General features: G+C 47.2%; 1 protein-coding gene across 2 annotated transcripts in view; it reads left to right on the top strand.

Annotated features, from left to right (window-relative positions):
- Tmem44 (transmembrane protein 44) overlaps positions 1–15,345 on the top strand; it is a 32,763-nt gene extending 17,418 nt beyond the window's left edge. Inside the window, exons 9-12 of one of the 2 annotated variants that reach the window (XM_028753774.1) lie at positions 2,666–2,824; positions 12,013–12,045; positions 13,327–13,399; positions 13,444–13,631. In XM_028753774.1, coding sequence (XP_028609607.1) covers positions 2,666–2,824; positions 12,013–12,045; positions 13,327–13,399; positions 13,444–13,532 — 354 coding nt within the window. In that variant the 3' untranslated portion in view covers positions 13,533–13,631. Of the gene's footprint in view, positions 1–2,665; positions 2,825–12,012; positions 12,046–13,326; positions 13,400–13,443; positions 13,632–14,939 lie in introns of those variants that run through there. The other variant, XM_028753775.1, reaches the window with a different exon arrangement.
- Positions 15,346–15,665: the final 320 nt, after the last annotated feature.

Below are 15,665 nucleotides of genomic sequence, written 5' to 3' on the forward strand. Positions count from 1 at the left end.
GGAGGGAGGGAGGGGGAGGGAGGGGGAAGGTGGTGGGGATGTGGTGCGGGGTGTGTTAGGAGGGAGGGAGGGGGGAGGGAGGGGGAAGGAGGGAGGGAGGAGGGAGGGAGGGGGAAGGAGGCAGGGGTTGTGAGTGGCTTAGGAACGATGATTTTAAATCACAGCACTTATGAGGAAAAGAGTCGCAGAAGCTTTTTCTGGCATGGGCCCTGGGCTGTGATTGACTTATTGCTTGCTTAGCGAGGATTCCAACCCCAGAACCACAAAGAAAGAGGAGCGTGGAATTGTGTTCCTCTTCAGTCACCTCATGTCTCGGTGTCACGTGATCGATACTAGGGAACCACCCTCCATAAACCCACTCACGAAGGATATGTGCCTCCTTCATTCTCCCCTACGAAAGCCCACCCACCAGCGAGTTTCACCCAGGCTCTTCCATCTGTGTCCACCAGAGGGCGAGAGGCCCTTCTGGCCGTCCAGCCTGCGTTCCCCGGCAGCCTGCTTGACTGGCTGGAAACAGTACAACTAGCATTAATCTGGTCCTTATTGTGAGCTGCAACACCGGCCCAAGCCCTTGCCATAGATTAAATTCAGTGCTGACCCTTGACGTATTTTTCTCATTTTACAGCCTAATTAACAGGCAAGGGGTAGAGAGGAGGGAAGGGCTTCAGTAACTGCTCAAGGTGACTTGGCTTGCCAGTGGTAGAGCCAGGACTCAGAAGGTTCAGGAGAGCCTGGAGATGGGCAGAGGGGCCATGGCCATGAAGACCAACAGCTCCATCCTCAACAGGGACGTTGGAAGACCCTTGTTCATCTGTTGATTCGGGTGTAATCTACCCAGGGAGATTCTAGGACTATTTTTTCTGTTACCAAGGAACCACCTGCCCCACCCCCTTTGACCTACAGATTCTATTTCAGCTCCCTTCTTCTGAGGGCAGCAGGGTGCCCCTTACCCATGTTCCAGGGCTGCATCCAGAACCCTGCCTCTGTTTCTTTGTGGACTTTCTCCACCTGCCCCACTGACTCACATGGAATATGGTACATGAAGTCCCCCTAGGGCTGAACTTTCATTATTTGGGGTCAGGACACTTACATCCTGTCCCTTTGTCACTGCCCTCTTTGATTGGCTGTGAAACCGAGACCCAAAGAGAACAAGTCTCCTACGGAGATGTGACACAGTCAGCTAGAAGAAGATGGCCTTTCAGAAAGCTTTGGTGTAGGCTGTGTGCATTGGGTTGTCATGCACATGACATAAAGGAGTCAGTTCTGTCCTTTTACCATGTGGGTTCTGGAGTATCAAACTCGGGTCATCAGGCTTGGTGGCAAGCACCTTTTGGGCCATGTTGGCAGACCCAAACTATAGCCCAGGCTGGCCTTGAACTCATAATCCTCTTGCAGCTTCCCCTTTAGTATATCCAACCAGCTGTGCCACCTCGGCCCTTTGCTTTTCGTTATTGTTGTTGTCATTCAGAGTCTCTTGTAACCAGTCTGTCCCATAATTCACTACACAGCTGAGTGTGACCTGGAACTCCATCCTGCTTCCACTTCTCAAGTGTTGGCATTGAGGGCATTCTCCCAACTCTGGCCAAAGCCCAGAAAGTGTCATGGCTCTGAAAGCCCAGTAGATGGCACTCTCTTGATCTCTGAGGCGTATCCAGAATCCTATTCTGAAGGATAGGTTGAAGATAGAGAACAGATCTCCTCAGAAGCACCCTCCTCCCGTGTCTCCCAGTTCCGCTACCACTCTCTTGAATGCTGCTCTGGTGTGAGTTGAGAAAGCCTCAGTGGTATGTGTTTTGGGCAATAGCTGTCACTGCTACAAATGCCCCCCCCCTTAATCCAGAAATTCCTAGCTGTTCTCTGCGTACCCTGGAATTTCAGATGTCTGACTGTGTTTGTTACTTTTCTATCACTTCAAGAAAACACCATGGCCAATGCAAATTCGAGAAGGAAGGATTTATTTAGGCTTTCAGATCCGTAATGGTGAGGGCAGAGGTAGCGGACCCGACCGCTGGAGCGGGCCACTGGAAACTGAGGCTCACACCCGGACCTGCAAACCCAGGTGGAGAGGGAAAAGTAACGACAGCAGGAATCTTAAACTGTCAAAGCTCACCTCCACCAATGTACTTCCGCCGTCAATTCCATACCTCCTAAACTGCCCAAACAGTGGCACCAACGAGGGACTGAGTATTCAAAAGCCTCAGACTATGAGGAACATCTCAAACCACTGCACTGGTGTGACCTACCACAGTCAGTGTAGACTGGAAAAACAAGAAATTTCAACCCCCTGAGTATCCTTCAGTAAGGGACTGGCTAAATAGACTGTGAACACCTATAATGCTACTCTTAACAGCCCCTATAGCTTGTCATATAGAACCATATCTAAGGCATATTGTTAAGTGAAAATAAACCTGTAAGATACTATAGAGTGTGCTATACTGGAAGTAGGGGGCACACATATGAGTGCACTTGAGGGTGTCCATGTGGGATGTCTGGAAGGATACAGGGAACTTGAGTGCTGACACCTTTGGATGCTGAGGACCAAGGGTCGGGGACACTGCAGCCCGCACATCTGTGCCTGTGCAATGCTGACGTGCGGGAATGCTTGCACGTTGAGAAGTGACGTAAACCGAACACCACCACCCACCCTTCCCTTCACTCCTCGCAGGCCAGCTGCAGCGCCTCCAGGCTACCTGGTGATGGACAGACAAGCACTGCAGATGCCTCCTTGCAGGAGCCTCCCTCATACCCTCCCATTCAGGTCATCCAGGCCAGAGTGTCTTCCAGCAGTGCCTCCGAGGTCTCCTCCATCAACTCCGACCTGGAGGTACAGGGGCTGCCTTTGGGTGGGTGCATGGGTGTGTCACCTGCCAACACTTGCTGAGGCCTCCCTCCTTGAGATCGAACTGCTTTGTAACCCTGCCTTTCTAACCTCTAAACTGCCGCTCATGAATGAAGCACTCTGCATGGCTACATTGGAGCTTTTCAAACTTGGCAGGACTCAAACAGTTTCATGGTTGGGCTGGTCAAGGGAACACTGAATACTGGGGTCCAGTTCTCATAGACGGCTTGCACATTCAGGTCCTTCCTACAGAAAAAACCCAGAAAGCATGAGTGATAGATCTCTTTAAAGCCTCAGTGTTATAGTTTAGGATTGACAGTTTAGGCTGTAATGCCAGGATTCATGTGGCTTAGGCATGAGGATCATGAGTTCAAATACAGCCTGGGCTATATAAGAACGTGTTAGAAGGAAAGGAGGGAGGGAGGGAGGAAGCTTGGCACCAGTGCTTTCCAGCCCATTTGAACATAAAAGACTTTCTTTACCCCAAAGAACAGAGGCGTGTAATGCCGGTGCCAACCCACGCAGGCAGGGCTATGGGAAGCTGCACGATCAGCTTCCAACTTCTTTGTATCTAAACAAAACATACCTCACATCAGGGGCGCACAAACTCCAATGCTTCCTGTCGCTCTGAGTGCCCCATTCAACCCCATACAGCAAGGGAGTTTCTGTTTGTCTGAGGACAGAGGAGATGAAGGGCGACACAGGCTCACACGTATGCTGGAGAAGGACGCTGTCTGGCAGTTTTGGTGAAGGAATGAGTGAGTTCTGTGTCTCAGCCTTTTGCCTGTTGAAATCCATCTGTGAAATGATAATAGTAAGCAGTACGTAATGCTGCTCTGTGGTTTGGGTGTGGTTTGATTTTTAATGCCCTTATTTGGCAAAATAAGCATTATCTACTCAGAGTCTGAAAATTAGTCAGACTTACACAGGATTCAAAAATTCCAAACCCCAGAACTTCTGACTGAGGGGTAAACCAGATTCCTTAGTGTGATTTTTCAGGCGTTTCCAGCCAGTGTACCATGCTATCCCTGCTCATATCTAGCATTCTGTGCTGGACATTTTTTTTCTGTCTTAGGCCCCTGGACCTTCCTTCCTGGGGTCCCCTCCGGCCCCATTTCCATGGGTCAGAATTCTCTCCAGAGGCCGGCTTGTGTGACCCTCCCCTCAGGACCAGTGGCTCCCTCCCCCTGTTGCTCATTTTCCTGCCCACCCATCACAGGTGGCAGTGACCTGGTGTATCACCTGGTCTTCATCTGTCCCTTACCCCTCAACAGCTGCTGGTTGAGAGCTGGGTTGGAGTTAGGACTTGTACACCTGTTGAGGCTATATTCCTAAATTGAGTGTGAGAATGTGTGGGACACCAAGAAGCCTGGATTCGGCAGTCTCCACTGAAGCCTGTGTCTAAAGGGATGTCAGAGTGAGGTCAGGGCAGTGCAGAGACACTGAGGCCTCCTAAGTGCTGAGACTATAGGTATGTGCCACCATACCTGGCCTATTTTTAAAAGTAATCAAAACGGGTATGATGACTCAAACCTAAAATCTCAGCATTCAGGGCTGAGACAGGAGGATTACAATGAGTTCAAGGCCAGCTGGGGCTATATTGTGAGTTTCAGATTAGCCTGGGCTACTGTGAGACTTTGTCTCAAAAAAACAGGCAAAAATAATATCATATGCCTATAGTCCCAACTACCTGGGAAACTGAGACAGGAAGATTGGAGCCCAGGATTAAGAGCAGCCTGGGAAATATAGTAAGAACTAACCTTAAAGGGTTAAATAAATGAATAAATGCAACACACTAAATGTTATACATTTTGGGGGACAGAAAATTTGGGAAGCATGAAGAGGGTAAAGATGGAAATTCAGATCAAGCACCAGGCCCACTAACGGGCGCTCACCTCCTCAGAGCCGTTGGTTCTGAGAGCCCCGTTCCTTGAATTTCTTGGTTTGTTTGCTACTAAGTGAGATCAGGAGGTATCTGTTGGCAGATGGTGTAACTGTATACCTCACCTTGGCAGCTGGTCAGTCATTCAGCAAACATGCATGGGCATTTGAAGGAAAAAAATGCATGAGGTCAGAGGGACAGGCCTGAGCCTGCCCACAGGCGGGCAGCTACAGTGCCTCTTGGCCATGGTGACTCAGATCTTCTGCACACACCTTTGGAACTCTCGCCTGAAAGATGGAGATGTGGGGTCAGAGTCAGGCCTCAGAGATCGTATCCTGTGCCTTTAGCCTCTCTTGTCGCTACGGTGGCATCATTCACATACTTGATGCCATGCAACTCATGGCATCCAGGGCATCCCTCTTCCCTCCTCCCTCCTCCCTCCTGGGATGCCTATCCCTGAATGCTCCTGAGTGTACTTCCCTGAGCCCTATGGCCTGAATCTGTCACTGACCACACGTGTGTCTGCTGGACCTTAGATGAGAGAGTGTCTCTGTATAAGACTTTGGCAGTTGTGCCATTGGCTGTGTGTGGTGGAGGACGTGAAACAGAGACAGGAGTCCTGAGCTGGGCATCTGAGCTTCTGTACTTTCTACACTCCCACTGTCCAGGCCTGTGGGCCAAGGAGATACTCACTTCCTGTCACCCTTGTCAATTTCCTTCCTTCCTTCCTTCCTTCCTTCCTTCCTTCCTTCCTTCCTTCCTTCCGTTTTTGTTTTTATTTGTTTGTTTGAGACAGGGTTTCTCTGTGTAGCCCTGGCTGTCCTGGAACTCACTTTGTAGCCCAGGCTGGCCTCAAACTCACAGAGATCTCCCTGCCTTTGCCTCCTGAGTGCTGGGATTAAAGGCATGTGCCATCACTGCCTGGCATTTTCCTAACTTTCATAGAGTAGTTTTAGATTCTTGGGGTGTGTGTCTACTATTGTGAACACTGACTTCCCATCATGCACTTGGGGAAGTGAAATGAGGGATGCTTCCATCACATGTTGTATGCACAGTATTCCAGCTCACCTAGTACTTCTATGCCCTATTCATCAGAATGACAGAGCGCGCTGATTGTGAGTGTGTGTGTCCTGTGCGAGGCCCTGGGAGGGTCTAGTAAGGACTTCTCACGTGCTAGTGATCTTAAATAGCCCCAAAGGCAGATGTCTGAGGTTAGACTAATTTCATTAGCTTGAGAAAACATAAGAAAAAGCCAGGGATAGTATCTCCAAATTGTAATCCCAGCCGCTGCCGGCTAGCCTGGGCAGTGATGGCTGGAATAAAAAAGAAGAGGAAGAGGAGGCTAAGCCAGGATTTGAACCTAGTACCATAAGCTCTAAAGCCCACTTTGCTTATCATTGTGATGACAGAGATGGTCTCTTATAGCATTGGCAGGACCTGGGCTGTTCAGCCTGTGCTCTTGCTAGATGCCCCAGTCTTCCGATTCCTGTGTATTCTGCTTCTGTCTTCACATGGTGTCTTGTCCAGCGCAGGATGAAACACTGAATCCCATGATGTTTTCATGAATCCCAGTGACAGCAGAAGGCACGAGGCCAACCAGACCATGTGCCATGGACACTCCCCTGGGAAGTGAAAATTGACCAAATTTCAAACGTGGTTATGGCTGATGGCCATGCAAAAAGGGCTTTTGTGTGATCTATGTAGACTCTCAGCATTTTCAGGGGAAGGCACACTCACAGACTGTGAATCCACACAGTATTCATGAGACCCATTTGATACAAGGCACAAGGGCAGTGACACACTATAGTGCCATCTGAAAGCACTGGGCCTAAGATCAGAGATGATGGGAAAGCTAAAGGTCCCAGCCAAGGTTGAATGTGAAGGGTCTTGATGCTGTAGAGCAAGCACTCTTAAGGTCCTTGCACAGTGGAGACCCCAAATGTGACAGTACAGCTGGAAGAGGTCGTGTGTATAGCTGTAAAGGAGTACAACTGGAAGAGGCGGCAAAGATTGTTTTCACTGGGTCAGTGTGGTGGTTGGTATTTGTTTGTTTTAATGAAAGTAGCCCCCATAGGTTCGTAGGGAGTGGCCATAGGCTCATTAGATGGTGTGGCCTTGTTGGAGGTGTGTGAGGATGAGCTTTGAGGTTTCAGATGCTCAAGCCAGGCCCAGTGTCTCTCTCTGCCTGCTGCCTGCAGATCCAGATGTAGAACTCTCAGCTCCTTCTCCAGCACCATGTCTGCCCAAGTGCTGCTTCCCACCGTGATGACAATGGACTAGACTTCTGAACTATAAGGCAGCCCCAATTAAATATTTTTCTTTCTAAGAGTTGCTGTGGTCATGGTAGCTCTTTACAGCAATAAAATCCTAACTAAGACAGTTTCCCAAACTAGAAAGACTTCCCTCAGGAAAGCTTAGGGGGCAAGTCACCAGCCAAGAGGGTCGATGTCCTTGATAACTGCGGTGTAGCATGCTAGTAGCAGCCTAGACATGTGCACACACACACACACACACACACGTACACACATGTGTGGACCCCCCCCACTATGCACACACCCACCTGCTTTAGAACATTTTCATTCCTGTGGCTCAAACCCCAGAAGCTGTAAGTTGACCTTGACCAGAGGAGCACTTGAACATCACTGCTTGCAAATTCTCATGAGCATGTCCCTTGTGTGCCACACCCATCCCTTTGCTCCAAGGTATCTGTGCATCAGCATGACCAGAGTCTAGAGATGTAGGATTCTGCACATCATTTGCATAAACAGTAATCCCCTCCAGGTGGCCCTTTCCTTCCAACCTTAGCATGTTTCTGAAGAAGCTGTGTCATCCTCACAAAGGAAGTCCATCCACTGTGGGCTGAGGTTTGCTTTCTCTGATCCAGCATAGTGGGCCTGTCCAGACCTGTTAGAGAAGTCTGCCAGTCAGACCACCCAGAGCAGTCAGGCCTTGCTGGAAAGCCTTGTCCTTCCATAGAGCACTTGATGGCCTATGGACTGTTCCAGGCTATAGAGCACTTCATGTCTATGGACTGTTCCAGGCTGCAGATCCTATTTCCCTCTGTCATAGCCCAGGAAGGCAGGGCAGGGCAGGGAATGTGAGGCAGTCAGAGAGGGGGGACTGTAATGCCAGCTGCTCCAGGGTAAGTGCTATATAACTGGTCATCCTGTTGTCTCTTTTTTATTGCTGTAATGAGACACCATGACCATGGCAGCAGGCAGGCCAGCAAGTTCTGGAGCAGCAGCAGCCGAGAGCTCACATCTTGAGGCACAAGCACAAGGCAGAGGGAGACAGAAGCCCAATTCCAGTGCCACACCTCCTCCAACGAGGCCACACTATCTAATCCTTTCCAAACAGTTCCACCAACTAGGAACCAAGTATTTAAATATATGAACCAATAGGGACCATTCTCATTTAGACCACCCTAGTCAAGAATACTGTATGAATTTTTAAAAGACATAGATCTGACGTGGCTCATAGGCTGGCTGGTCAGGACCTTGCATTCAGTCCCCAGCAACAAACATAACAATATGGAAACAGAAAGAATGAGAGTTTGGGGAAATATGGTGTAGGCTTTTAAGGTTTGTGAGAAGCAAAAACAGAAATCCATTTAATCCATTCTAGGGGAGATGAACCTATTATGTCTCTCTAAAATATGACCAGTCTAAAATATGACCCCTGCCATCTTACCTCCAATGCCATCTTACCTCCAGTCTGGGGAACAGTCACTTCTCCCTACATATAGGAGAAAGTCGTTGGGCAGATGGTCCTGATGCTCCAGTTCCCACAGTCTGTCTTAAACTTAGAATGTGACCTTATTTCTTTAATGCTTAGCCACTCTCCACTTTCTCAGGAATAAAAGAAATATTGCCACATGCTGTGTAGAAAGAAAAAAAACTAGTGCATGCTTCTTGATTTCAGAAGCATGGGAAAGCATGCTTTAAGAAGCTCGTTCGTGGAAACTCTGTGCTATGGTTCACAGAGGTGACACATACTCAAGAATGTGTGGAGCCAGGTGTGGTGGCAGTCTTTGGGAGCTGGGGGCTGGCCTAAATGACAGACATGTCAAGATCTCGTCCCAAAGGGTAAAGGCTGTGGAGATGTTTATTATTGAGTGTAAAACAGAAAAAAAGGTATTCACACAATTTGATCTTATTGCCGTGTAAATAGTATGTACACATGCCATCATCATGCATGTAGCATGACTGTGATAACTGTTCTCAGAAGGCTATTCAATAACGTTCAGAAAGAAACTCTCCTGAAGACAGAATATAGAACATTGTGTGTGTGTGTACATGTGTGTGCACGTGAGTGTGTGTGTGAATGTGTGTGTGAGAATGTGTGTATGTATGTGTGTAGTGTGTATTTTAAATTCTTTATTTTTATTTTTTGTGTATGAGTGTTTCCTGCATGTATGTCTGTGTATCACATATATGCAGTGTCTTGAGTTGGCCAGAAATGGGCGCTTGTGTCCCCTGGAACTGGAGTTACTTTACAGATGGTTGTGAACCACCATATGGATGCTGGGAATCAAGCCTGAGACCTCTAGAAGAGAAGCCAGTGCTCTTAACTGCTGTGCCATCTCTCCAGTCCCAGGTGTGTGTATATATTTTGGGATAGTCCTAAGTAGTCCAGGCTAGCTTCAAATCAATATGTAGATGAGGGTGACCTTGAAAACGTCAGAGCCTCCTGCTCTCCACCTCCCTAGTGCCAGCTGGGATGCTATTTTTTGAAATTTTTACAAATAAACATGTTTGTTTGTTTTTGTTTTGTTATTGATACAGAGAAAGACCTAAGACATTTTATTTATTGTTAGTCTTTTGGGAGGATAGAGCTCCATTATAAAGACTTGAATTAAGTGAGCTTCTTAGGAAGCTGTCACCAGTGGCTTAAAGTGATAGCTTGAAAGCCAGGTGTGGTGGTGCATTCTTGTAATCCCAGCATCTCAGGCTAAGCTTAGACGGATCTACACAGACTCTTGTCTCAAATTAATAACAACAAACCCTAATTACTCCTTCCAGCAGAGGGCGCTCTCCCTCGCTCTCCAGCTGTCCCTGGTGTCGGTGGTGGAAAGACTATAAAGTTTCACTTCAACTCAGCTGGGAGACTCAAGCGTACTTCTTGGTTTGCTTGGCTTGAAATAGACTTTTCATTTTGGAATAATTGTGAATGTACAGAATTTTTTCAAAATTAGCACCGATTTTCCGTTTGCCCTGGGCAAGCTGCTCTGTTCACGTCTTACGTAACGTGCTCCATTTAGCAACGCTCAGAAATGCACTCAGTACGTTTCTACCAGCTGGACTCCGGCGCTGTTTGGATCTCAGCAGTTTTTCACCAGCTGGATCTGGTCCAGGACAGCACTCTGCACTCAGAAACATTCCTTAAAGAAACAAGTGCATCCTAACTGTAACATGGCAAGTTGCCCTTTTTCATTTTGCACGAATGTCTGTATTTTCTAAGGAAAAGCAACGTGCATTGGAATTTTACTTCTCTTCTTATTTCCACAGTTTAAAATTATGAAGCATTCCTGGCCCCTACTTTACATCAGTTTTAATAATTTGTACCTCTTCTTATGAATATTTCCCACAATGCTCCCCCAGAAGAAGGCCATAAAAAGATGGATGTGGCCGAGTGCTTTCATCCTGAGGGCCCTGCCCTGTGGCAGCTCTCTGTGCTATCACTTTGCTTCTGAGTAATGCTTCCTCTTCTCTTAGGGAAAAGAAACTGTGAGCACTAGCAGGGAGGAGGCAGGGAAGGATAGGAAGGGAGAAATATGAGGAACAATTATATATGTAAATGTATATTATACAAATATATATTATATTTTTACATATATATTTTGTATACTATTATATATATATTTCAGCTTTAAAAAGAAGGGGTGGTACATGCCCATAACCCCAGCACTAGGAAGACTGATGCAGAAGGATGACACGTTTCATGCCAGCTTCAGCTTCTGCTATATACTGAGAGCCTGTTACACAAAATTGATTGAAAAAAAAATGGCAGCTCAGGGTGTAGCTCTGGTAGAAGTAATAATGCTTGTACCAGGTTTAGTGTCTCAAAAATCACAGCTCTTGGGACTGCCTCACTTCAAGTAAACATTCAGGCTTAACATGTACAAGGCCCTGGGTTTCTTGGCAAGTATTCTGTGTCTGCAAAATGAGATGGAGGTTACGGACTCTGCAGGACTTAGCCGGGGCTACGTGGAGATAGTATTAGGTTTAGTCATGATATTACAATTGGGACTTACCTACAGAAACATTCTAAAGCATTTGCAATCAAGCAGTTTACTTTAAAATATCAAAGCAGATGACTGGGGAGCAGGCTGCTTCCCTGCGGTCATTATTCTTTGCTTCTGTGTATGACTGAAAACCTTATACCTGAAGCATTTGAAAAGTGAACACTTAAAGAGCTGAACAGTGCAGGCATGTCAGCACAGCTGGTAATCCCAGCATTTGGAAGGCGAAAGGAGGAGTATCGAGGACAGCCTCAGCCATGTGGTGAGTTTGAGGCCAGCCTCAGCTACATGAGACCCTGTCACAATTAATAAATTAATTGACTGGTTAATTACTTGAAAGAGTTGGACAGTAGAAGCTTTGCAATCATGTACCAATAGCCTTAAAGCCATCGGCTGCTAGCCGGTCTGACAGACATCTTCAAGTAGCCTATCAACCTAGGTCTCTAGCTCTTGTGTCAGAAATGCAATGTCTCCCAGTCACCGAAGGAAGAGCCAGAGGGATGGAGGAGCCTGTGCTTGCCCCTCCAGGGACTTGAGTCAGGCATACTTGAAACTTGGAGTGGAACCAACCATGCAATAAACACTGAATAAAAATGAATCCAAGCTGCTTGGCAAACCCCATATTTCAAGGTGGAGATTTTATGTGCACCTCTTTCTTAGTTTTACAAGTTTGCATTGGATCACCTCAGCCATGCAGTTAGTGAATAGAAGAATTACTGTTTTTATTACTATTATTAGAACTACTTGCACCCGTCATTTCTAATCATAGTAATTATTGTGTCTCTGTAAATCATTTTCCCAGAACCCACAACCCTGCATAGCAATCATGGCATTTGTGGTTTTTGTTTGTTTGTTTTTGTTGTTGTTGATCATTTAACTAACTTACTAAGTTAACTACTCTGCCAATAGCGACCTCCTCCCTGCTTGCTGGAGTGTTGTCTGTTTCCCCAGCCATCCAAGGCTCTGACTCAGTGAGCTGATGCTGCACTCTGCTCCGTGGCAGGGATGCCATCTGTCCAACCTGTTTTCTGTCTCTTTTTTATCCTACAGCAGAAATATTGGGAAGCCCTAAACTCGGAGCAGGTATGGACAAATGTTTGCTCTCTTTCGGGAGGGTCTTCTACAGCTTGATTTTTCAATTTCTGTTTTTGTTAGACTTCATTGGATGGAGCGCATGACAATTCGTTTCATTTAAAAATCAAAAAGGGGGGCTGGTGAGATGGCTCAGTGGTTAAGAGCACTGACTGCTCTTCCAGAGGTCATGAGTTCAAATTCCAGCAACCACATGGTGGCTCACAACCATCTGCAATGAGATCTGATGCCCTCTTGTGGGGTGTCTGAAGACAGCTACAGTGTACTTACATATAATAAATAAATAAATAAATAAATAAATAAATAAATAAATAGTTTTTTAAAAGGTGTTTAAAAATAAATAAATAAATAAATAAATAAATAAATAAATAAATAAATCAAAAAGGGAATGCAGTCTGGAGATACGGCTCAGAAGTGTAGGAGAGCTATAAGCCTAGGGCAGCTTAGTCCCAGTACTGCCAAGAAAATAAATAAAGATCAAGAGACAGGTCTGGGGGACCTGTGGGGCTTTGGGGTGCTCTCTTTTCAAAGTCTTTTGTGTACCAGGGAGTATTCAGAGTAGACTGGCTCAGAGGAAGAGCTCAGAGAAGAGATGTGTAACCTAGTGGAAAGACACAGTCGGGGCGGGTCGTGAGCCGTGGGATAGCTACAGGTCACAAGTGGTCTGTGGGCTGTGTCTGCAGCAGTGGTTATGAGAAACAGCCACACACTCTCGGCTGTCTCTCTGTGTCCTCAGGCAGCTGGCAGTCTCCTCACTTGCAACACCAGAGGAGCATATTTCCTGACAGCCACCTGTGCCTGTCATCCTTAGCCCAGGAGTGTTTGTGACACAAGAATACATCACCACTCACCCAAATTAATTTATGCCTTATTTCTAACGATGTTTTTTTAAATTGCTCAGTGCACCTCAGCATGTTATCCTACAGATTCTGAAGTCAGAGACTTTAAATGCCTTCTAGGATTTAATCCGTGTTAAAGGGTTCACTTGCTCTAAGTGTTTCTGTTCATGGGCAGGTGAATCCATCGGGGTTAGCACTTATTACTTAAGAGGCGTTTGAGGAGTTGGAACAGTGGCTTTCAAACATCAGAGCATCTAAGAAGTTCTGTAATAATTTGTTAAGATGACAAACTGTATGTCTCACCCCACTGTCAGTGTCTCCAGAGCCCCTAATGACTGGTGGCATGGTGCTTTTGGCATTGTTGACCCAGAGAACGTTCTGAGATATCTGATCTCGGACTCGGGTCTGTGCTTGCCAACAGTATTTATAAAAGGTGTCCTGGCCATCCTCAGAGGACAGAGCAGGTCCCTGCTTCTGCCACCGAGCACATGGCTCTGGGGCTAAGGGCCACTGAGTTATTTTGTGGAGAATCTTTGATGTGTGGAAAGAGTTTGGTTAAAGGTGCCAAGTCTGCAACCAGCACTACGCAGAAAGTTTGCAGAACCCCAGACAGGTACCCCAGAGGGCCGCGTTGCGTGAACCAAGTTATGTCAGTGCCAAGTTTGCAGGGTCACTGGGCTGCAAGGGTCTTTTTAAACCCACTTTGTTCCCCTCCCCCTTCCCTTCCCTCTCCCCTCCCCTCCCCTCCCCCTCTCTTTCTCCCCCTTCCCCTCTCCCTCTCCCCCTGCTCCTCCCTCTCCCTCCCACTCTCTAATCCTTCCTTTCAGACCTCTGCAAATTTCAAGTTGTCATTTTATTAGAGTCAGTGATGGCAGTCTCCATCTTGCTGAATCGACTTTTTAAAAATTGTGTGTGCGTATGTGTGCATGTGCATGAGAGGGGGGGAGAGAGAGAGACAGAGACAGAGAGACAGAAAGAAAGAGATCACAGGTATGGACCAGAGAACAACTTACAGGAAATCAGTTCTGCCCCTCCACCATGTGGATCTCAGGGATCACACTCACACTGTCAGACTTGGCAGCAAGCACCATTTACCCACTGAGCCATCTTGCTGGCCCTGAAATGACTTTGTAGAAAATATTTATTTTTATTGTTAATGTATGGACAATTTTTGCCTGCATGTATATCTGGGTACCACAAGCATGCAGTGCCTAAGGATGCCAGAAGAGGGCGTCAGGTCCTGGAATTGGAGTTACAGATAGTTGTGAGTTGCACTGAAAGTGCTGGGAACTGAACCAGCAGCCAGTGCTCTTACTGTTAGCTATGGCCCTGAGTCGGCCTTTGAGGGTTTACTTTAGACAAGTCCACTGAGCCTCAAGCTGAGAGGAAAGTCTATGTGAGGGTAAAGGCAGAGCTCTGCTCTGCTCTGCTCTTCAGGAACTTGTCATCTCCAGGAGGGTGAGGCAGATGTTCAAAGAGAGGCCAGAGCTGTCTGTGTGTGGATGCGATGCGTGGTGGAGGTAACCCCGAGGGAAGGGGGAGAGCTCACTGGACTGAAGCTCCAGAGACTAAAGCTTGCTGCTGGAGGAGCTGCCCACTTGGACTGGAAAGAGAGTCGAGTTTGCCTGTTCTTTTCCAGGAGTGTTATTCATCAAGGAGATTTCAGGACAGGGGTTGGTGAGGGAAGAGATGGGAGAGATGGAAAGGGAAACGGAGTTACTCTGTTCAGGGTGGCTGTTCTGTCAGCCCTTGACTCAAAGCTTAACTATGTGGGACGGTGATACCAGGTGATACCAGCGTGAGGGCCAGAGACTTAACTGAGTGGTACGACATTTGTCTCGCACGCTCAAGGCCCCAGGATCCATCTCCAGCACTACTAAAGTTAATGAAGCTATATTCTCTCTCTGGATCCTAGAACACAGGTCTGGCTAGCTTGTGCTTACTGACTTGCCCTTGTCTTTGCTGTGGTCACTTGGGGATGGCAGGGCTATAAAAGTTGGAATGGATCTGTCACAGCAAGATAACTTTTCTGTCTTTTCTCCACAGTGGGACCCTGAAGATGTCAACCTTGAAAGGAAAAAGGACACAGAACTCCTTAGATCCCAGGCTCACAGGGCCTCTTTGAGCCCAGTGGACTTGACCTCTGATGACTGACATCTTCAGGAGCCAGGTCATTAGCTCGGGACTCAAAGTGAGGCATCTGTCAGTGACTAGATGGGGACCAACCTATGATGCCACTCATGTCAGGAATGGAAGCTGCTACAGAAGCTTTCCAGGGAGTGAGGAACCCTGAGCTGTCATTTAGCTTGGCTACTCTACACCACAGCTCAGAATGGAGCTGTGGACTCTGTGACAGATGTGCACATGCCCAGTTCACAGATGGATCCTGTTTGTAAACATACGCTTTCTTCCAAATGACATAGAATCTATTTCCATGAGATTCAAGCATAAATATTGTTTGCTTAATAACGGGATCGAGCGCGCCAAGAACTACTATTTGGATCTCAGCAGAATGCATTCTTCAAGACTCAACTAAGCCCAGGTGAAAGAGTGGGTCCACCAGCTAGGAGACCAGGGCATATGTACAGGAACTGGCTTCTGCCCACCAATCATTGGCAGGACAAAGGCAACCACTACCTGCTCTGGAGTAGCAGGCCTCCCTCCAGCCTGGCAAAGCGTATGCTGAGGCTGGGTCTCGTGTGCTTTGGCTAGTAGCAAAAATCGTGCTTTTCATATGGGCACAGTGTGAAGGGCACTTCCATGCTCGGCAAG

This window comes from Grammomys surdaster, unplaced genomic scaffold, assembly GCF_004785775.1.
Source record: "Grammomys surdaster isolate TR1022 unplaced genomic scaffold, NIH_TR_1.0 125956, whole genome shotgun sequence".
NCBI classification, from domain to species: Eukaryota; Metazoa; Chordata; class Mammalia; order Rodentia; family Muridae; genus Grammomys; species Grammomys surdaster.